At 40.2% G+C, this 22,874-nt stretch overlaps 1 protein-coding gene across 6 annotated transcripts in view; it reads right to left on the bottom strand.

The window, feature by feature from the left end:
- Nucleotides 1–22,874, bottom strand: part of EXD2 (exonuclease 3'-5' domain containing 2) — a 55,359-nt gene that overhangs the window by 19,420 nt on the left and 13,065 nt on the right. For 3 of the 6 annotated variants that reach the window (XM_037984155.2, XM_073011108.1, XM_037984161.2), the window contains exon 2: nucleotides 17,800–18,179. The exons of 2 other annotated variants lie outside the window; for them this stretch is intronic. In XM_037984155.2, coding sequence (XP_037840083.1) covers nucleotides 17,800–18,132 — 333 coding nt within the window. In that variant the 5' untranslated portion in view covers nucleotides 18,133–18,179. Of the gene's footprint in view, nucleotides 1–17,799; nucleotides 18,180–18,527; nucleotides 18,784–22,874 lie in introns of all 6 variants that reach the window. One more of the 6 variants, XM_037984156.2, reaches the window with a different exon arrangement.

Below are 22,874 nucleotides of genomic sequence, written 5' to 3'. Positions count from 1 at the left end.
TAAGGAGGCCGGGCACGGTGGCTCATACCTGTAATCCCAGGTATTTTTGGTAGAGTTGTAACCCTAACTCTACCAAAAATACAAAAATTAGCTGGGCATGGTGGCACATGCCTATAATCCCAGCTACATGGGAAGCTGAGGCAGGAGAATCACTTGAACCCAGGTGGCAGAGGTTGCAGTGAGCCAAGATTGCGCCACTGCACTCCAGCCTGGGAGACAAGAGTGAAACTCCATCTCAAAAAAAAAAAAAAAAACAGCTAAGGAAAAAAGGGTAAGGAGTACTGTGTGAAATGATAAACATCCTCTTTTCATTATCCAGCCTCTCTAATGTACATGCAGGTAACTCTAGTCATTTACCTTATCATCACTGACTCAAGATCCAATTTTTAAAAAGAGGTAGGAGATAAGTGGTACTTGATAATAGAATAAATACCAGTAGCACAAAGTGCTTTCTCAGCATTTTCTAGTCACAAATGGCGTTCATAAAAAGAAAATATATATATATATATATATATATATATATATATATATATATATAAAGCATAAGTTAGGGCCTTTAAATCTTAAAAGATACAAAAAGCTTTATACAATAAGTGATCAAGGTTTAATCTTTTTTCTTTTTTTGAGACGGAGTCTGGGTCTGTCACCCAGGCTTGAATGCAGCGGCTCAATCTTGGCTCACTGCAACCTCCGCCTCCCGGGTTCAAGCAATTCTCCTGCCTCAGCCTCCTGAGTAGCTGGGATTACAGGCATGCACAGCCACACCCGGCTAATTTTTGTATTTTTTGTAGAGACGAAGTTTCACCATGTTGCCCTGGTCTCGAACTCCTGACCTCAAGTGATCCTTCTGCCTCAGCCTTCCAAAGTGCGGGAATTCTTCTGCCTCAGCCTCCCGAGTAGCTGGGATTACAGGCATGCACAGCCATACCCGGCTAATTTTTGTATTTTTGTAGAGACGAAATTTCACCATGTTGCCCTGGTCTCGAACTCCTGACCTCAAGTGATCCTTCTGCCTCAGCCTTCCAAAGTGCTGGGATTACAGGCATGAGCCACTGTGCCTGGCTGAGGCTTAATATTTTTGGGGTCATAGAACGTTTTGAAAAAATGCTGAAAGTTAAGGATGTTATTCCTAGAAAAACGTATACACAAAACTCACATACATTTTCAAGGGATTAAAGTTTCCCTAAAGCTATCCACAGAACCCAGATTAAGTACCCAATAAATTCCAATCCTTCTCACTTGTCAGGAGAGGAATATAGGTGAATTAGTTTGACTAAATATGGTGAGATCATGGCAAAGCTAGGACTATCACACTATCACCTAAATTTCCCAGTCCCTAGAATAGTAGTTCTCAACTGAGGGTAATTTTGTATCCCAAGAGACATTTGGCAATATCTGGAGAAATGTTTGGTTGTCACAAGTGGGGAGGAAGTACATAGGCATCTAGTAAGCAGAGGCCAGAAGGCTGCTAAACATCCTACAATGTACAAAATAGTCCCTTAAAACAAAGAATCATCTGCCCAAAATGTCAATAGCGAGGAGGCTGAGAAACTGCTCTAGGGCAATGTGGTCCTCTCGCTACTGTGCTAGCTGCCTGCTGGGCCTGCAGTGCCACAGTTGCATACAAAGTAATGGAAGACAGCGTGCTGATTTAAAGAAATTATAATCTTATAGGAAAAGCAGGATGGATACACATAAACACAAGCTCACACACACAGAAAATGACATGGTAAATGCCAAAGGAATGTTTCAAGCAAAGTGTCACAATTAATCAGAGGAGGGACATTGCATAGTTGAAGTGACCAAAATCACACAGAGGAAATAGTCAAGATCACAAAAGAACTGCTGTTAAAAAAAAAAATGGGGAGGGCTCTGGCCCTCAACTTTTTTTCCAAGTCTTGCTCTGTTGCCCAGGCTGGAGTACAGTAGCACAATCTCAGCTAACTGCAACCTCTGCCTCCCGGGTTCAAGTGATTCTCCTGCCTCAGCCTCACAAGTAGCTGGGATTATAGGCACCTGCCATCACACCTGGCTAATTTTTGTATTTTTAGTAGAGACAGGGTTTCACCATATTGGCCAGGCTGGTCTCAAACTCCTGACCTCAAATGATCCACCCACCTCAACCTCCCAAAGTGCTGGGATGACAGGCGTGAGATACCTCTAGCCCTCAACTTCTTTTCTAAGGTGGAGTAAAACCATGATCTAACCACAAAAGACTTAGGCTTCCTTCTTAGGCACTGCTTTACCAATGAGGGCTATTTCCGTATCCTCACACGAAAGCATGCCAGTTTGATCTCATTGTCTATTTCTTGGGGCTCCGCCAAGGTTAAAAACACCTATAAAAAACTTGACTACTGGGGTTCCTGTTCTCTAATAATTCATCTGGATGTGACCAAATCACCCTTTTAAAAATTAATGAGTAGTTCCTTCCCTCTGTGATACCAGCTTTCTCCAAGAAAAAGCTATAAATCTCTACTTCTAATAGCTAGTACTGCTAATTTGACATAAAACTCACTACAAATTTCTAAGGTTGGATATTTGTACCTCTTTACAGTCACGTCTCATTGTCTACCATACATTGATTTCCTTGCTAATATAGCGGTGAGTAAAAAGAAAAGATAAAATACATTAAATAAATAACTAGATAAATAGACAGATAGGTAAATTGAGTTGTCTTTAATGTTTCTGGATTGTGCTTAAGATCCAATATACTATAATCAAAGTTTTCTCACTAGGAATCCAAATGTTTATGATTCTTCTAGCTACATAACTTATATTGAATATATAATTGGAAGAATAATGGTTCTAGGACAGTCAATTTAGCTTAAAGAATAAGATACCTAGTCTTTATTTCTCATATTTCCCCCCTTTTGCTTTCTAATGTCTTTTTGCCCTGACATCACTACTCATGGAAAACGAGAAACCCTTGGCTTATCAACATCATTAAAAAGTGACACGTTTTAATTTCATTTGCATTATTTAATCCAGTGGTCTTATTAGCATTATTTAATCTAGGGTTTTTAAAATTAGTCAACATATATAAAAGTTTGAGACATATACTACATATATTTATAAATTACACACATATATTACTGCATTAATGTGTTATAGATACACAAAACACAAAGTTTAACTGAGTAATACCAACAATCATTACAGATAGAATTTGTAACACTCTGCTGTTTCAGTGATTCATTTAGAGAACACTGAGTTAGAGTCCTCCTTCCAGAAGCCAGGGGATAATCCATTTTGGCTTCAGTATTCTTAAAAGAAAAAAACCAACAAAATGAAACAGCATTCTTAAAAAATAGTTTCTGGAATGGCCTGTGATTCTTCAAATGACTTCACGAAGGCAGCAAAGAATGACATGGGACCATCTTCTGGGCTGGAAGAGGTTAACTAATGAGCACCCCTAGTTTGTGGAGTTTATGTATCAGTTAAATTTAGGCCAGGGTTTTGAGATACGAATGAGTTTACCCTGTTCAGGCAACAGAACTAAGGCCCAGTGTGGCTAGATGCTGGTAAGAGTAGGATGGGAAGAGAGTAGGAGGAGACAAAATCAGAGATGCTGAAAGAAGCTACAGCAAGTAAGACCTTAAGAGCATGTAGGTAATTGAGACATTTGCGTTTTATTTTTATTTTTTCTGAGATGGAGTCTCACTCTGTTGCCAGGCTGGAGTGCTGTGGTATGATCTCAGCTCACTGCCACCTCTGCCTCCCGGGTTCAAGCGATTCTCCTGCCTCAGCCTCCCGAGTAGCTGGAACTTCAGGTGCCTGCTACCACGCCCAGGTAATTTTTGTATTTTTAGTACATACGGGGTTTCACCATGTTGGCCAGGATGGTCTCGATCTCTTGACCTCGTGATCTACTTGCCTTGGCCTCCCAACGTGCTGAGATAACAGGCGTGAGCCACTGCACCTGGCCATCTGCATTTTACTCTAAGCAATGGAAAGATTTTGGGCAGAGGACTGACACAATCTGATTTGCATTTTTGTTAGTTACTGTACAGAGAAAGGATTGCTACATGTGCAAGAGTCAAAGCAGGAAGGCCGGTCAGGGGAAGATTTGCAATAGTCCAGGTGAGAGATACTTGAAGCTTAGACTCAGGAGGTAGTAGGGATGTGATATAGTTTGGATCTGTGTCCCCACCCAAATCTCATGTTGAATTCTAGTCCCCAATGTTGGAGGTAGAGCCTGGTGGGAGATGACTGGATCATGAGATGGAGTTCTTATAAATGCTTTAGCACCCTTCCCCGTTGGTACTGCATACTGAGTAGGTTCTCAAGATAATGGTTATTTAAAAATGTGTGGTGGCTGGGTGTGGTGGCTCATGCCTATAATCCCAGCACTTTGGGAGGCCAAGGTTGGCGGATCGCTTAAGTCCAGGAGTTTGATACCAGCCTGGACCACATGGGGATGGGTATGGTGGTGTGCACCTGTAGTCCCAGCTACTCCAGAGGCCGAGGTGGGAGGATCACTTGAGCCTGGGAGGTGGAGAATGCAGTAAGCCAAGATCACGCCACTGCACTCCAACCTGGGTGACAGAGTGAGACCCTGTCTCAAAAAAAAAAAAAAAAAAAAAAAAAAAAGAAAAAGTGTGTGGCACCTCCCTGCCATCTTGGTCCTGCTCCTTCCATGTAAGGCGCCTGTTCCCGCTTTGCGTTCCACCATGAGTAAAATCTCCTGGAGGCCTCCCCAGAAGCAGATGCTGCCATGCTTCCTGTACAGCCAATTAAACCTCTTTTCTTTATAAATTACCCAGTCTCAGGTATTTCTTTACAGCAGGGCAAGAATAGACTAATACACTGGGTCTACAGGATGATGGTTTTGGGAAAATCACCTTGCTCAACCTTTATTGCATCAATTATTTGTACCTGTTATGCAAGGAAATATGTAGCCAGAGTCTCCAGAAAGGACCAGGCAGGAGTCAGAAGACCAAAAAGGTATTTAATGTTTCCACCTGCCTCAAGAGAAGGGCAATAATAGCTTCTAAAACATGGCAGGATATTCATTTTGTACTGGTGATTTATCCACAGTTACACCTCATTATAGGTAACTCAAAGAAACCTATACCTCTTTGAGATAGCATGCTGTGTTATTTCCTGCTTTGTATAAACACTTCTTTGAATTTGCATATATTTTGCCATTAAAGAAATTTAACATATTATAACTGTCTGTTTATCTCTGACTTTCAATCATATCACCATCCTGTTGGACAACCCTCAGAGAGAAGAATGTCTCACTGATTTTAATCTTAAAGGTGGGGAAGACTAGGGATAACAAGTTTGGGAAGAAAAATCAAGAATGAGCTCTGTTAGGAACATGTTAAGGTTGAGATGACTATTAGACATTCAAGGAGAGATGTCAAGTAGGCAGGTGGATATGAAAGATTGGCATTCTGATTTTGAGAGTAATCACCATATCAATGGTATTTAAAGCCATACAATTAGATGAGAATACAGGAAAGGAATGTAAATTAGAAGACATAAATTAGTGGCCCACGGATCCATCTGCTGACTCACAGACATGCTTTTATTATAATATTATTTTTGATCTCCAAGTATTTAAAAACTTATGCCAGAATTTTAAAATTAGTAGAGTCACATTTTAAAAAATCCATACTCCAAGTTTCTTTTTAAAGAACTGGACAATCCAATAACAGTTGGCTTGAACTATATGGCAGCTTTCTCATTTATATGAGGCATGAATTCTCTAATTCACCAGGATGTCTTTTCAACTGAAGCCAACTGTCATCTTCCACTTCCCATCATATTTGTACACAACTATTTTTCTAATACAAAGAAATATTTCTCAGGATCTATGCTGCTAGTAAAACCACAAAAATGAAAGACCCTAGAGGCCTTATGTTTAAAGAAAAAATTAAAGGTAATGTATTTCCTTATGAATTTGAGAACATTCCTATGTATTAAAAAATGCAAACAATAACTCTGTATCATTCATTTACGGAATCTGTTTGGCTCTTGTAGGCATCTGAATTTGTAATATCTGGGGTGGATACAGAAGAGACCAAGCCTGATCCATTTCAATATTTAGATATCAGGTAAAACAAGATAGGAGACAGAAGAATGTGAGTGTGATGCTTTTGGGAGCAAGAATAATGAGTCCAAATAAGTGTCCACTGGACTAGAAAACAAGAAAGCCATCAACTTGATCAGTTTCAGTGGAGTAATATGGAAAGATGTCAGAGTAAAGTTGGTTGAAGAATAATGAATAAGAAATCATACCCAAGAGAACAGAAGGAAAGAAACAATAGAAATAAGAGCAGAAATCAACCACAAATATAAAGAAGATCAACAAAGTAAAAAGCTGGTTATTTGAAAACACTAATAAAATTGATAAACCCATGGAAGGGATTATCAAGAAAAAAGAAAGAAGCACAAGTAAGCAAAGTCAGGAATGAAAAAGAGACATTCCTAGATATCTACCAAATGGGGAAAAAATTGTCAGAGGATATCATAAACAAACATATGCCAATAATTTTTTTTTTTTTTTTTTTTTTTTGAGACAGAGTCTCACCCTGTCACCCAGGCTGGAGTGAAATGGCACAATCTCGGCTCACTGCAACCTCTGCCTCCAGGTTCAAGCGATTCTCCTGCCTCAGCCTCCCAAGTAGCTGGGATTACAGGTGTGCACCACAACGCCTGGCTTTTTTATTTTTTATTTTTTTTTTGTATCTTTAGTAGAGATGGCATTTCACCACGTTGGCCAGGCTGGTCTTGAACTCCTGACCTCGTGATCCACCTGCTTGGCCTCCCAAAGTGCTGGGATTATAGGCATGAGCCACCTTGCCCGGCCAGTCAATACTTTTTTTTGGAGGGGGAGACATGGTCTCACTCTGTTGCCCAGGCTGTAGTGCAGTGGCGTGATCATAGCTCACTGCAGCCTTGGACTCCTGGGCCCAAGCCATCCTACCACCTTAGCTTCCTGAGTATCTGGGACTACAGATTCACACCACCATGCCAGGCTAATTTTTTAAATTTTTTGTAAAGACAGATTTTCATTGTGTTGCCCAGGCTGGTCTCATACTCCTAGCCTGAAGTATGATCCTCCCGCCTCAGCCTCCCACAGTGGTGGGATTACAGGCATGAGCCACTATGCTTGGTTTATGCCCATAATTAAACATTTTAAAAGATAACATATTTAGATGATAGATGAAATATATAATTTATCAAAACTGAGACATTAATAGAAAATATGAATAGCTCCATAACGATTCAAGAAATTATATCCATAATTCAAAAACGTCCCTTAAAAGAAAACTCCAGATGGCTTCACCAGTAGATTCTAACTAAACATTTAAGTAAAAAAGAAAGACAATCTTATACAAACTCTTCCAGAGAACATAAAAATAGGAAACACCCCTAATTTGTTGTATGAAGCTAGCATAACTTTTTTAAATCAAAGCCTGACAATGACCAACCACAGTGGCTCACACCTATAATCCCAGCACTTTTGGAGGCTGAGGCAGGAGGACTGCTTGAGCTCAGGAGTTTGACACCAGCCTGGGCAACACAGTGAGACCCCCATCTCCACAAAAAAATTAAAAAATTAGCCAGGTGTGGTGGTGTGCACCTGTAGTCCCAGCTACCTGTGAGGCTGAGGTGGGAGGATCGCTTGAGCCCAGGAATTTGAGGCTGCAGTGAGCTATGACTGAGCCACTGCACTCCAACCTAGGGAAAAGGACAACTCTATCTCTTATTGATTGACTGATTGATTAAGAAAGAGTTTCACTCTTGTTGACCAGGCTGGAGTGCAGTGGCGCAATCTTGGCTCACTGCAACCTCTGCCTTCAGGTTTCAAGCGATTCTCCTGCCTCAGCCTCCCCAGTAGCTGGGATTACAGGCATCCGCCAGCAATCCCGGCTAATTTTTGTATTTTTAGAAGAGATGGGATTTTGCCATGTTGGCCAGGCTGGTCTCAAACCCCTGACTTTGTGATCCGCCCGCCTCAGCCTCCCAAAGTGCTGGGATTACAGGAGTGAGCCACTGTACCCAGCCCAACTCTGTCTCTTTGGAAAAAAAAAATGCTGGGTGCAGAGGCTCATGCCTGTAATCCCAGCACTTTGGGAGGCCAAGGCAGGCGAATCACCTGAGGTCAAGAGTTCGAGACCAGCCTGGCCAACATGGTGCAACCCTGTCTCTACTAAAAATACAAAAATTAGCTGGGTGTGGTGGTACACATCTGTAATCCCAGCTACTTGGGAGGCTGAGGCATGAGAATCTCATGAACCTGGGAATCAGAGGTTGCAGTGAGCCAAGATTGTGCCACTGTACTGCAGTCTGGGTGAAAGAGCGAGACTTCGTCGCAAAAATAAATACATACACACATAGCCTGACAAGGCAATTTTAAGAAAGACAAATTATAGGCCAATATGACTCATAAACAGATTTTGTTTTAAATCCTCTAAAATACATTAGCAAAATGAACTTAGCAATGTATAAAAAGAATAAGACACCATGGTCAAGTTGGATTTATCCCAGGAATTCAAAAATCAATGTATTTCAACACAATAACAGAATAAAGGAGAAAAGATACATAATTATCTCAAGAAATGCAGAAAAATTTGATTAAATTCACCAACTGTTCATGATTTAAAAAAAAAAAAAAACTCTTAGCAAACCAAGAGTAGAAATCAACATATTTAATCTGACAAAGGGATCTACAAACTTACTGCAGATATTATACTTCAAGGTGAAATGTTAAAAGCTGTTATTTTGAGTTAGGGAATAAGTCAAGGATGTCCACTATCACCACATCTACTGAACGCTGTACTGTGATCCTAGCCAGGTACAACAAGGCAAGAAAAGAAAGAAAAAATGTCAATGACGGGAAAGAAATAACATTGTCGTTTTCAAAGATAATAATCTATATAGAAATCCAAAAGAATCTACAAGTAATTAGAATAAGTGAGTTTAGAAAGGTTCCTTAATACAAGAGAAATATGTAAAACTCAATTGCATTTCCATGTACCAGAAATAGAAAAATGTTTAAAATCTCCATTTATACTTAAATTTAAAAATCACAGAAAACTATAAATACATTATTAAGAGAAACTAAAGGTCTAAACAAATACTTAGATTCAAAAACTCAATATTGTGGTCTAGCAATTCCACTACTGGATATATACTCAAGTGAAATAAAATTAGTATGTCAAAGAGATAGTTGCACACCCATGTTTACTGCAGCACCATTCATAATAGCCAAGATATAGAATCAACCTAAGTGTTCATCAACAGACGAATGGAAAAAGAAAATGTGATATATATATATATCTTTCTCTCTAAAATGGAATACTATTTGTCCGTAAAAAATAATGAAATCTTGTCATTTGTGACAACATGGCTAAACCTGGAAGACATTATGTTGTTAAGTGAAATAAGCCAGGCACAGAAAGATAAATACTGCATGAGCTCTCTCATATGCAGAATCTAAAAAAGTTGATCTTGGTGGGCATTGTAGCTCCCTTCTGTAATCCCAGCTACTCGGAAGGCTGAGGTGGAAGGATCACTTGAGGCCAGAAATTCAATACTAGCCTAAGAATCACAGTGAGACCTCATCTCTTAAAAAAAAATAAGAATTAGCCAGTTGTAGTAGTGTGTGCCTGTAGTCCTAGCTACTTGGGAGGGTAAGGCAGGACTGATTGAGCCTAGGACCTCAATGCTGTAGTGAGTTATGATCACGCCACTACACTCTAGCCTGGGTGACAGAGCGAGAACATGTCTCTAAAAATCAAAAATCAAAAATAAAAGAGTTGATCTCATAGAAGTAGAGTAGAATAGTAGTTACCACAGGCTAGGATGGTTGGGAGGAGAGGAGGATGAGAAAATGTTGATCAAGAATATATAATTATAGTTATATAGGAGGAATGAGTTCAAGAGATCTGGTGTACAGCATGGTGACTATAGTTAATAATGATATATTGTATTACTAAAATGCAAAGACAGTGTATGCTAAGTGTTCTCATCATTAAAAAATGATAACTATGTGAAGTAATGCATTTGTTAATTAGCTAGATTTAATTATCCCACAATGTATATATGCATGAAACATTACATATAATACATACAATTTCATGTCAATTTTTAAAAACCCTTCAATAATATAAAGAAGTCAGTTCCCTACAAACTTATCTATACAATACAATCTCAATTAAAATTTCAAGAAAATTTTATAGGACCTGAAAATTGATTCTGAAACGTATAAGAAAATGCAAGCCAGGTGTGGTAGCAGGCACCTATTGTCCCAGTTACTCGGGTGGCTGAGGCAGGAGAATGGCTTGAACGCAGGAGGTGGAGGCTGCAGTGAGCTGAGATCGTGCTACTGCACTCCAGTTTGGGTGACAGAGTGAGACTCCATCTCACAAAAGAAAATGTAGAGTATCAAGATCATCCAAGATATTGTGGGAAAAGAACAAGATGGCAGGTCTTGCTGTCCCAGATATCCAGAGTTATTTTAAAGCAAAGGTAAATAAAAAAATATATAATAATTGGTGGGAGAATAGAAAAATAGACAATCAAGAAGACAACAACAGATCTAGACACATACAGACACTCATTTTGTGATAAAGTGGCATTGCAGAGCAATCAGGAAAGGTTTATCTTTTCAATCTGTGATTCTAGGCAGATTGGCTATCCCTTTGGGAGAAAAAATTAAACTTAACCCTACTGCACATCATATACAAACACACCTAAAAAATCAATTTCAGGTGGATTGTAAATCTGAATCGCCAAGGTTAAAACCATAAAACTCCAAGAAAATAACGTGGGGAGAATATGTTCATGACTGTGTATAAGAAAAGACCTGATAAACTTTACTACACAGATCTTGTTTATCAAAAGAAAACATTAAAAGAATGTAAAGGCAATTCACGGAATGGGAGAAAACGTTTACAACATAAATTTAACTCCCAGAGGGTTCATATGCAGAATATATAAAGAACTTCTATAAAGATAACTCGATAGAAAATGAGGCAAGAAAAAAAAAAGAAAATGAGGCAAGAGACTTGAACGGACACTTCATAAAGGATATCTAAATGATCAATAAAATACAAAAAGATGTTCAATTTCATTAGTAATCAGGAATATGCAAATTAAAATAATAGTGAACTATTACTACAAGCCCAACAGAATGGATAAAATTTTAAAATGTGACAGTACCACATGTGGACAAGGATGTAAAACAAAGGCAATTTTCATATATAGGGAGGTTAAATTAGTATAATCACTTCTCAAACAGCTGGAAACAATGGGATCATTCATATGCTACTGATGGGAAGGCAAATTCATAAAAAGATCTTGGTAAACAGTTTGGCATCATTTATAAAAGTTAAAGTTGTGCGTGCACATGCACACACACACAAACTCCATGACCCAGAACTCCACTCATAAACACATATGCCCAATAATGAATGTAAATGTTCAGTTGCACCATTCTTTGCAAGAGCCCCCAAATGTAAATGATATATTGTATTATATACACACACACACACATATATATATACATTTTTTTTTTTTTTTGAGATGCAGTCTCGCTCTGTCACCCAGGCTGGAGTGCAGTGGCACAATCTCAGCTCACTGCAACCTCTGCCTCCTGGGTTCCAGCGATTCTCTTGCCTCAGACTCCCGAGTAACCGGAATTATACCTGTATGCGCCACCACACCTGGCTAATTTTTGTGTTTTTAGTAGAGATGGGGTTTCACCATGTTGGCCAGGCTGGTCTTGAACTCCTGACCTCAGGTTCAGGTGATTCACCTGCCTCGGCCTCCCAAAGTGCTGGGATTACAGGTGTGAGCCACCATGCCTGGCCTATATTGTATTATATTTACTCTATACACATACACACACACATACGTGTATATATACATATACACTATATATATACTATATATATTACATATACACTATATATACACACATATGTGTGTATATATAGATACGTGTGTGTGTGTATATATATAGATACATACGTGTATGTATGTCCAGTAATAGAATGGAAAAATAAGTCATGGTATATTTATACCATGGAATACTATATGGCAACAAATCATAGTCACACACAACACAGGTAAATCTCACAATGTTTGGAAAAAGAAGCCAGACCAAAAAAGAGCACATACTCGATGATTCATTTATACTAAATTTAAAAAACAGATAAAATTAAACTACAGTGCTTAGGGAGGCATGCCTAAGTAGTAGAAGTATAAAGAAAACAAGAAAGTAAATACCATGAGACAGGATAATGGTAACCCTTAGAGGGCAGTGAGGGGACAATGATTGCAAGGGGGCACAACGGGAGCTTCTGGAGTCCTAGCAATCTTGTGTTTCTTGACCTAGTTTCTAGTTACACAGCTGTTCTCTTTACATAAATCATTCAGTGTTTATTTTTGTTCCAGGCACTTTTCTTGATGTGTTATATTTCACAATAAAAAAGTCTAAAAAAAGACTCAGGGGCAGGTTAAACAGATTAGACAAAGCCAAATAAAGAAAAAGGGAATTGTAAAAGAGACCAGAAGAAATTGTATATAATGAATCTAGAGAGACTAAGATATGTTAAATATTAAATTCCAGCAAGAGGCTGGACACGGTGGCTCCCGTCTGTAATCCCAGCACTTTGGGAGGCCAAGGCAGGCGGATCACAAGGTCAGGAGATCGAGACCATGGTGAAACCCTGTCTCTAATAAAAAAATACAAAAAAATAGCCGGGCATGGCGGTGGGCGCCTGTCGTCCCAGCTACTCGGGAGGCTGAGGCAGGAGAATGGCGTGAACCTGGGAGGCGGAGTTTTCAGTGAGCCGAGATCGCGCCACTGCACTCCAGCCTGGGTGAAACAGCAAGACTCCGTCTCAAAAAAAAAAAAAAAAAAAAAAAAAAAAAAAAAAATCCAGCAAGAAAGAAGAAAGGATAAAGACAATCTTCAAAGAGAAATTTTAAATTGATAAAACATATCAGTCCTATTATCCAGATATTTTTCTGAATCCCAAGCTAGAAATAAAACACCTAGACTCATCATAGTGAATCTTCAGAACCAAAAACCCAAAGAGAAGATCTTAAGAAGAGATATGAATAAATTACATTACTTACAAAGAATCAAGATATAGACTGACAAGTTATCTTCAGCAGCAATAATGGAAGCCAGAAGGCAATGGAATACTATCTTGAAAATGATAAACTGCCAAGCCAGAACTTTACACCCAGAGAAAATCTCTTTAAGATTAAAATCAAAATAAAGACATTTTCAAAATGACAAAGTTCATTATCAATGGGCCCTAAACTATTAAAGAATGATTTTAAGGAAGATGATCCCCAAAAGAAGGTCAGAGATATAAGAAAAGGTGAGCAAAGAAAAAGGTAAATACAAGGTCAGGAGATCAAGACCATCCTGGCTAACACGGTGAAACCCTGCCTCTACTAAAAATACAAAAAATTAGATAGGCGTGGTGGCGTGCTGTAGTCCCAGCTACTCAGGAGACTGAGGTAGGAGAATCACTTGAACCCGGGAGGAAAAGTGAGCCAAGATCACGCTACTGTACTCCAGCCTTGGTGACAGAGCGAGACTCTGTCTCAAAAAATAAAAGAAAAAGGTAAATACAGCTGGGTGCAGTGGCTTATGCTGGTAGGAGGACGAAGTGAGAGGATCACTTGAGGCCAGGAGTTGAAGACCAGCCAGGGCAACACAACAAGACCCTATTTCTACAAAAAAAAAAAAAAAAAAAAAAAAAAAAAAAAAAAAAATTAGCCAGGTGCAGTGGCACATGCCTGTAGTCCCAGTTACTCAGGAGGCTGAGGCAGGAGGATCACTTGAGCCCAGGAGTCTGAGGCTGCAGTGAGCCATGATCACACAACTGCACAGAAGAGCAAGACCTCATCTCTTAAAAAAAAAAAAAAGGCCCAGCATGTTAGCTCATGCACACCTGTAACCCCAGCACACTTTGGGAGGCCAAGGCAGGAGAATCACTTGAGCCTAGGAGTTTGGGACCAGCCTGGGCAACACAGCAAAATCCCGTCTCTATGAAAAAGAGATGGGGTGTGGTGGCTCACACCTGTAATCCCAGCTACTCAGGAGGCTGAGGAGGGAGGATCACTTGGGCCTGGGAGGTTAAGGCTGCAGTTTGCTGTGATCGAACAACTGCATTCCAGTCTGGGCAAAAGAGTGAGACCCTGTCAACAAAAAAAAAAAAAAAGAAAAAAAAAAAAAAAAAGAAGAAGAATAATAATACAGGAAGGTAAACACTTTGGTAAATCTAAACAAATATTGACTATAAAGCAAGAACATAGGCCAGGCACGGCTGCTCACGCCTGTAATCTCAGCACTTTCTGGGACCAAGGCAAATGGATTGCTTGAGTACAGGAGTTTGAGACCAGCCTGGACCACACAGCAAAACCCCATCTCTACTAAAATACAGAAAAATTAGCCAGGTGCAGTGGCGCACACCTATAGTTCCAGCTACTCGGGAGGCTGAGGTGGGACAAACATCTGAGCTCAGGCAGGTCAAGGCTAAAGGGAGCCAAAATCCCACCACTGCAGTCCAGCCTGGGTGACAAAGTAAGACTTTGTCTCAAAAAAAAAAAAAAAAAAAAAAAATCAACAACCATCGGAACCAAGTGACAGTGATGGCACACACCTACAGTCCTAGCTACTTGGGAGGCTGAGACAGAAGGATCATGTGAGCCCAGGAGTTTGAGGTTGCAGTGAGCTATGATAGTACCACTGCACTGCAGCCTGGGAAACAGGGTGACACCACCCTGTCTCTAAAAAAAACAACGAAGAACAAAACTAATAATCGAATAAGCATTTACATAAAAGTGAATGAAAAAGCAAAACAGGAATGGAGAATAAATAGAGCATGAATGGATGATTTTTCCTTTTATTTTTGTTTTCGTTTTTTCTTTTTTTGAGACAGGGTCTCACTTGCTCTGTCGCTCAGGTTGGACTGCAGTGGCGGGATCTCAGCTCACTGCAACCTCCACCTCCTGGGCTCAAGTGATTCTCCTGCCTCAGCCTCCCAAGTAACTAGGATTATAGGCGCCTGCGACCAGGCCTACCTAATTTTTGTCTTTTTAGTAGAGAGCGGGGGGGTTTCACCATGTTTGCCAGGCTGGTCTTGAACTCCTGACCTCAAGTGATTGCCCGCCTCGGCCTCCCAAAGTGCTAGGATTACAGGTGTGTGCCACCGCACCCAGCCTATTTTTGTTTTCTATTCATCTCTTAAATGTATTCTATCTTATTTTTACAAGGAAAGAAGCCATGAATGACTTTTTCATTGAGTTTTTTATGACAGCAATCAGGAAAATGCTGTCATGCCTAAAGGGAAATGTGGCATTCAACCTGAGTTTAATACACATCAAAAGTCAAAATGAGGTGGGGGTTAGATTATTTGCCACTTTATCTATGCCTCTGCTATAGTAATTAAAGTGTTTTTTAAAATTTTATTTTATTATTATTATTATTATTTTGAGACAGAGTCTTGCTTTGTCGCCCAGGCTGGAGGGCAGTGGCGCGATCTCGGCTCACTGCAAGTTCACACCATTCTCCTGCCTCAGCCTCCCGAGTAGCTGGGACTACAGGCGCCCACCACCACGCCCAGCTAATTTTTTTGTATGTTTAGTAGAGACAGAGTTTCACCGTGTTAGCCAGGATGGTCTCGATCTCCTGACCTCATGATCCGCCTGCCTCGGCCTTCCAAAGTGCTGGGATTACAGGCGTGAGCCACCACACCCAGCCATTAAAGTGTATTATTAGATCAATTACTATTCACTTCAGTCTACCCTGTTGTTGCTCAAGTTATACATTGTTTAGTTGGAATAATCCAGGTGCTTGGCACATGTGAATTTTCCTAATCTGCTAAAGCTTACCACTTAAACCCTGTTTTCTTTTATTGTTGCTGATGTAAACAGTTCTAAAATGATGTAACTTTTTATACAGAACAGATTAAAATCACTGATCCTTTCTTGATGGCCCAAGGTCATTGGTGTAAACTACTACTACTATTGCTGATATAAAGAAACACCCTCAGTAGCTGTGGTATAAGGGCTTTTGTGACTACAAAGCTTTCCCCACACTGTCAGGTGTTCTCTTTTTGGTCATCACAGTGTTGGCACCTAGTAGCCTCTTCTATCAACCTGTGAACTGATTTTGCGGAGCCATTCTGCTTAGGGACTCTTAATTACATTTCCTGGATAGAGCAAGATAAATAGAATTAGGGGTGGAGACTGAAGATGTTATTAAACTGCTGCAATCTCATGATCAAACTTTAACAGATGAAGAGTTGCTTTTTGTGGATGAGCAAGGAAAGTGGTTTCTTGAGATGGAATCTACTCCGGGTAAAGATGCTGTGAACACTGCTGAAATGACAAGAAAAGATTTAGAATATTCCATAAACTTAGTTGATAAAGCAATGGCAGGGTTTCAGAGGACTGACTCCAATTTTGAAAGAAGTTCTACTGTGGGTAAAATGCTATCAAATAGCATCACATAGTAGAGAAAAATCTTTCATGAAAAGAAGAGTCGATCAATGTGGCAAACTTCTTTGTTGTCTTATTTTAAGAAACTGTCACAGGCACTCCAACCTTTAGCAATCACTAACCTGATCAGTCAGCAGTCATCAATATCAAGCCAAGACCCTCCACCAGCAAAAAGATTACAACTTGCTGAAGGCTCAGATAATTATTAACAATTTTTAGCAATAAACTATTTAAGTATGTACTTTTTAAAGATATAATGTTAATGCACACTTAATAAACTATAGTACAAATATAACTTTTTTTTTTCCCCCCGAGACAGGATCTCCCTCTGTCACTCAAGCTGAAGTGCAGTGATGTGTTCATAGCTCACTACAACTTCAACCTCCTGGGCTCAAGCAAACCTCCTGCCTCAGTCCAAGTTGCTGGGACTACAGGTGGGTGTCACCACACCTGGCTAATTTCTCTTTTTGTAGAGATGGGGTCTTGCTATGCTGACCTGGCTGACTGGTATTAAACTCCTGGCCTCAACTGATTTTCCCCACCTTAGCCTACCAAAGTGCTGGGACTACAGTCACGAGCCACCACCACACTCAGCATAAGCATAACTTTTATATGCACTAGTAAACCAAAAAACTCATGTGACTCACTTTATTGCAACATTTGCTTTATTGCCATGGTCTAACATCGAACCTGCAATATCTCCAAGTTATGCCCATACTGTGAAAATTAAATGAGATGATGCAAGCAAAACATACAGTACATGGCTTAGAGTAAATGATGTTTCAAATGTTAACTGTTATCTTTTAAAATCCTAAGTAATAATTTCCATTTAAATAGACTTCCTTATTTTCTCCATGGCATCCTAATGAAAACGCTACTACAAATATTAACTGTGGCTAATATTTCATGAACACTTACTACTACATGTTAACACTGTGCTGAATCCTTTCTAGGGGTTATTTGAATCCTTAGAAAAGCCACTGGAGGTAAGTACCATGATGTTCCTATTACAACCAACCAACCAACCAAAGACTCAGAGAGGCTAAATAGCTTGCCCAAGTTCACAGAATAAGTGGGGAAAATAGAATTCATATAGGTTTGACTCCAGAATCCATAATTGTAAGTACTCCCCCATCCTGAGAGGAACAGCAGCTTCCTTTTCTCTGCTAAAATCTGCTTACAAGCAAGTTGAGAACAAGCTAATTCATTCTCCTTTAACCTTATTTCCTACTTGACTGTCCAAGATCCCAGTTGGAAAAGCAGAAGTTGTTTTTTTGTTTTTGTTTTTGTTTTTTTAACGTTTGCTTTTTAACTTACCCACTCACAGTCAATTCCAAGTACTGGAAAATCTTCTAATTCACTTCTAAGCAAGGGCTCGATTTGATCCCACTCTGCCTCCTGAGACACCGTCACCACCTTTGCTTTAAGGATCTGTTCCTCCCACGAGGATCTGGGGGCACTGGAGTGCAGCTGATCATCTTCTGGAGGGGGCAGCTCTCCACTGCCCAGCACTTTCTGCTGTGGCTGTGGGGTCACAGGGCTCGTTTTACTCCTTCGGCGGCGCTGGATGCCTTTCCAGAGGACAAACCCCCCTATAGCCACGCCCAGAAGGGTAGTCACTGTCAAAGCCACAAAATTCTGTCTAGACATCTTCGACTTTTCTACTCTTTAGAAAAGCATATCACTAATCCCACAATCTGCAAAACAAATGGCAAAAATACATTTATATACAGAATATAAACCTTTACATAAACAAGTTTTCCTCTAAAAAAAAGTCCCATTTACAATATCCGTGCCCACAAACTAAAAGAACTGCTATAAATTTCCACGTGAAATAGTATAATAGTTTAATTTCTTCATCTTTATAATCTCTGTATTCCATCTCTATCTCCATCCTCATCCCAGGAAATCTCCCTGCCCTCTGACAGTTCCCCAGGGCTCTCTTAATGACATAAAATCATATCAATCAAAACAACAGGCTATCTGCACAATGAAGTGTGATCTAGGAAAAAAACAAAAATAAAAACAATAAGCTAGACTCTCACCTCTAACTGCTGATTAATGAATGAATTTTTTAGTTAATGGATCTTCTTCAAAGTATTTTGCATTTTAAACCTTTGATCACCTAACAGTTGAAGGAAAACTTTTGCTTCTCAATTAAAAAAAAATTGTAATCCTCAGTCAGTTGGTAGGGAGATTTTTTTGACTTCTCTGGAAGGTGGGGCAGCGAGGGAGTGGAGGAAACAGGCTTGAGTCAACACTTTCTGTTGCTCCAGAAGGCTCAGTAGTTCTTCATAGAAACTGATTCGGTTATCATAGGGTAAGGCAGGGGGATATAAGAGAAAGGATAAGGAAAGAAAAAGAAAAAGGTAGAACTTAGAGAGATATCCAAGATGCATAGAAGGAGGCTGCAAACTGAAGTGTTCACAGCGCCAGGCAGGTTAATGTAAATAAATAAAGCAAGCCACAAAATAGTCCCTTTTTCATTTTTCTATAACGTGGCTTTCTCCATGTAGTTTCTGTTTTCCTATATGTGAGAAAGAAATGAGTATACAGCACTATTTCTGTACTATTAAAATAACAGTAAACGTGCAACAGTTAATAGTAAGTGGCCTGGCCAGGTGTGGTGGCTAATGCCTGTAATCCCAGGACTTTGGGAGGCCAAGGTAGGTGGATCATTTGAGATCAGGAGTTTGAGAGCAGCCTGGCTAATATGGTGAAACCCCATCTCTACTAAAATCACAAAAATTAGCCAGGCGTGGTGGTAGGCACCTGTAATCCCAGCTACTCAGGAAGCTGAGGCAGGAGAATCGCTGGAACTTGGGAGGTGGAGGTTTCAGTGAGCCGAAACTACACCACTGCACTCCAGCCTGGACGATGAGAGTAAGACTCTGTCTCAAAAAACAAAAAAAGTAAATCGCCTTTGGTCTCAGGGCCAGGGAGAAAACATGGGGCAGCAACCATTCGGCACAAGCTGATGACCCTGTGCAAAAAGAAGGCCCAGAGTGGTCAAATACTTTGCTTATTTAAGAGAAGTCAGGAATCTGAATTTTATATGAAATGTCACCATTTTAAAATGCTGGCAATAAATTTACAGTTTTAAAAAATATTGTGCCAGCCAAACAAAAACACACTAGGCACCAGGCTACCCATCCGTGGCCTCTGGCCTAAAAGCTAAATTGCCCAAAGACAGCAATCAGCTGCACCCTGCCTACATTTCTCTATGGCTGACGGTTACCCACTGAATGTGTATGGTTTTTATTACTTTTTTAAAATTTCATCAATAATAAAAAAAAATTTTTTTTTAATTGGATGGAGTCTCGCTCTGTCGCCCAGACCTGAGTACAGTGGTGTGATCTCGGCTCACTGCAGTCTGAGTACAGTGGCGTGATCTTGGCTCACTGTAGTCTCTGCCTCCCAGGTTCAAGCGATTTTCCTGCCTCAGCCCCCCACGCAGCTGTGACTACAGGGGTGTGCCACCACATCCAGCTAATTTGCATATTTTTAGTAGAGATAGGGTTTCACCATGTTGGCCAGGCTGGTCTTGAACTCCTGACCTCAAGTGATTCACCAGCCTCAGCCTCCCAAAGTGCTGTGATTACAGGTGTGAGCCACTGCACTGGGCCAAAAAAAATTTCATATTTACAACAACTTCCAGATTATAATCATGCCTATATAGATATGTGAGTATTAGAGAAGAAAAACTGAATCACAGCAATTATTACAGTAATAATGAAAAGTGGTAATAGCTACGTTGTTTTAAAAACATTTACTTTATTCCAGAAACTGTGCTAAGAATTTCATATGTTATTTTCTCCAGTGCTTTTATTGAAGAGGAAACTGAGGCTTAATGAGATTAAATAACTTGTGCAGAGAAACTTCTGATTAAAGTAATCTGAGAAGACATAAAAGTCCTTCCCTTTTCCACTCTAACCAATGCAAACGCTGGATAAGCCACTGAAAACATAAAAATGTAATACACAGTTAAGCCCCCAAAAGAAAGAAAGAAATCATCAGGTGCCAGAAAAGGAAGAGGAAACCCAAAGTGGGTGGAAGGTTGAGTGCAGTGGCTCATGCCTGTAATCCCAGCACTTTGGGAGGCCAAGGCAGGTGGATTGCTTGAGCCTAGGAGTTTGAGATCAGCCTGGGCAACATGGTGAAACCCCATCTATACCAAAAATACAAAAAATTAGCTGGGTGCGGTGGCACATGCCTAAAGTATCAGCGACTTAGAGGGCTGAGGTGGGAGGATAGCTTGAGCTGAGGAGGTCAAGGCTACGGGGAGCTCTGATGGTGTGCCACTGCACCCACTGCACTCCAGCCTGGGTGACAGAGTGAGACGCTGTCTCAAAAAAAAAATAAGTGGGTAGGTGGGAGATGAAGCTGGGCAGAGACCAGAACTCATATCAGACCCAGCGCTAGAGTTTATCAGCAACCCAGAGGCAGAACTCTAGGCCACAGGCCCAGGACACAGCTGGAATCCAGGAGAGTGCCACACTATCCACAAACCATAAGTATTTGCCCACCTTGGCCCGGGCAAGCCACCTGCCCCAGGCTAAAGGCATGAACAGAATCCCTCGAAAGAGGACAAATCCTCAGCTGGGTGTGGTGGCTCACACCTGTAATCCCAGCACTTTGGGAGGCCAAGGCGGGTGCACAGCTTGAGCCGAGGAGTTTGAGATCAGCCTGGCCAACACGGTAAAACCCCATCTCTCTACTAAAAATACAAAAATTAGCCAGGTGTGGTGGTGCACGCCTGTAATCCCAGCTACTCCAGAGGCGGAGGCGTGAGAATCACTAGAACCTGGGAGGTGGAGATTGTAGTGAGCCAAGATCCAGCCACTGCGCTCCAACCTGGGCAACAGAGTGAAACTATGTCTCAAAAAACAAATAAAAAGAAAAAATTAATTAAAAAAATAAAAGACAAATCTTCAAGCCTACACTTCTCTATGGCTCAAGCAGAAACAAGGTTCAAGTTCACATTATCCTCATAAAAGGGAAACCTAAGCCAATAAACTGAATTTAAACTGGTGCAGAACTGGTAAATTCTATTGGAACCAGGCACAGCCAATCACAACACACACACACACCCCACTCACTCCACGTAGGAAACATACAGGACTACCATGGAAGATCAGTCCCTCCAAGGGGCTCACAATGAATCACAACAAAACAAAACCCTAAAGCCAATAAAAACAGTGCATAGAGTCGTCAAATATTTCCATACCTGAGATCTGAAAAGGACTTTAAAGAATATTCAGAGATATTAATGAAAATAATAACCAAAACGAAGACAAAAAATGTACAATTCTAGATATGAAAAATAGTTATTAAAAATGTTTTAAAACTCAATACTCAATAGACAGATTAAAATGTAGACCACACATACAGAGAGAGTTAACGAATTGAAGAAAAATATCTGAGGAAGTCACCAGAATGTAGTAGACAAATAAAGAGGTAGAAAACATACAGAGGCCAGGCATGGTGGCTCACACCTGTAATCTCAATACTTTGGAAGGCGGAGGTGGGAGGATCACTTGAGCCCAGGAGTTCAAGACCAACCTGGGCAACATAATGAGATCCCATCTTTGCTAAAATTTTTTTTTAAAACAGAAATACACAACAAAGCAGAGACATGGCAAATGGACTGAGAAACTCCAACATTCATGGAATAAAGACTTGGAATGTATGAAAAGGGCCAGATTTTGTACTATTCTCTGAGTCCCAAGCTGGATAAATTGAATCTATTCATAAAAAGACTCATATAAGAATGTTCATAGCAGTTACTTGTTTGTAACAGCCAAAATCTGGAAACAGCCTGTTGGCCTGACTGACGAATGCATGACTGCTGGTTCATTCATTGTCTGTCCATGAGAACAGGAGCCTTAACTGGCTTTGTTACCACCATATCCCCGGTGACTCAGCACAGAGTTGATGATACTCAGTAAATAGTTACTGAATGAATGAAATTCAGCTCAAGGTATTATATGTTAACATTTGTATGATAAATGTCTCTAATTCAATCACCAGATTACAACATTCTGTTTATTCAAATGAAAAAAAGTTTTTCCCCTTATCGAGCCTGGACGTTATAAGGAAGTAGTATGGTTCACTACTGGGCTGGGAGCCAGAAAAAAATCAAACTTTGGTAACAGTTTACTCTGGGATCCAAGCTTTTCAATGCCTCACCAAATCTCATGAGTGAAACAATATGTCATTCTTAAGTTTTTTATATAAATTAATTGAACATAAAACTTTTTTTTTTGAGACAGAGTCTCACTCTGTTGTCCAGACTAGACTGCAGTAGCACAATCACGGCTCACTGCAGCCTCAACCTCCCGGGCTCCTCCTGAATAGCTGGGGGTACAGGTGCACGTCACCATGCTCAGCAC

The sequence above is a fragment of the Chlorocebus sabaeus genome, chromosome 24, assembly GCF_047675955.1.
Source record: "Chlorocebus sabaeus isolate Y175 chromosome 24, mChlSab1.0.hap1, whole genome shotgun sequence".
NCBI classification, from domain to species: Eukaryota; Metazoa; Chordata; class Mammalia; order Primates; family Cercopithecidae; genus Chlorocebus; species Chlorocebus sabaeus.
Note: the sequence above shows the minus strand (reverse complement) of the source record. Positions and strands in the feature narration are given on the sequence as shown.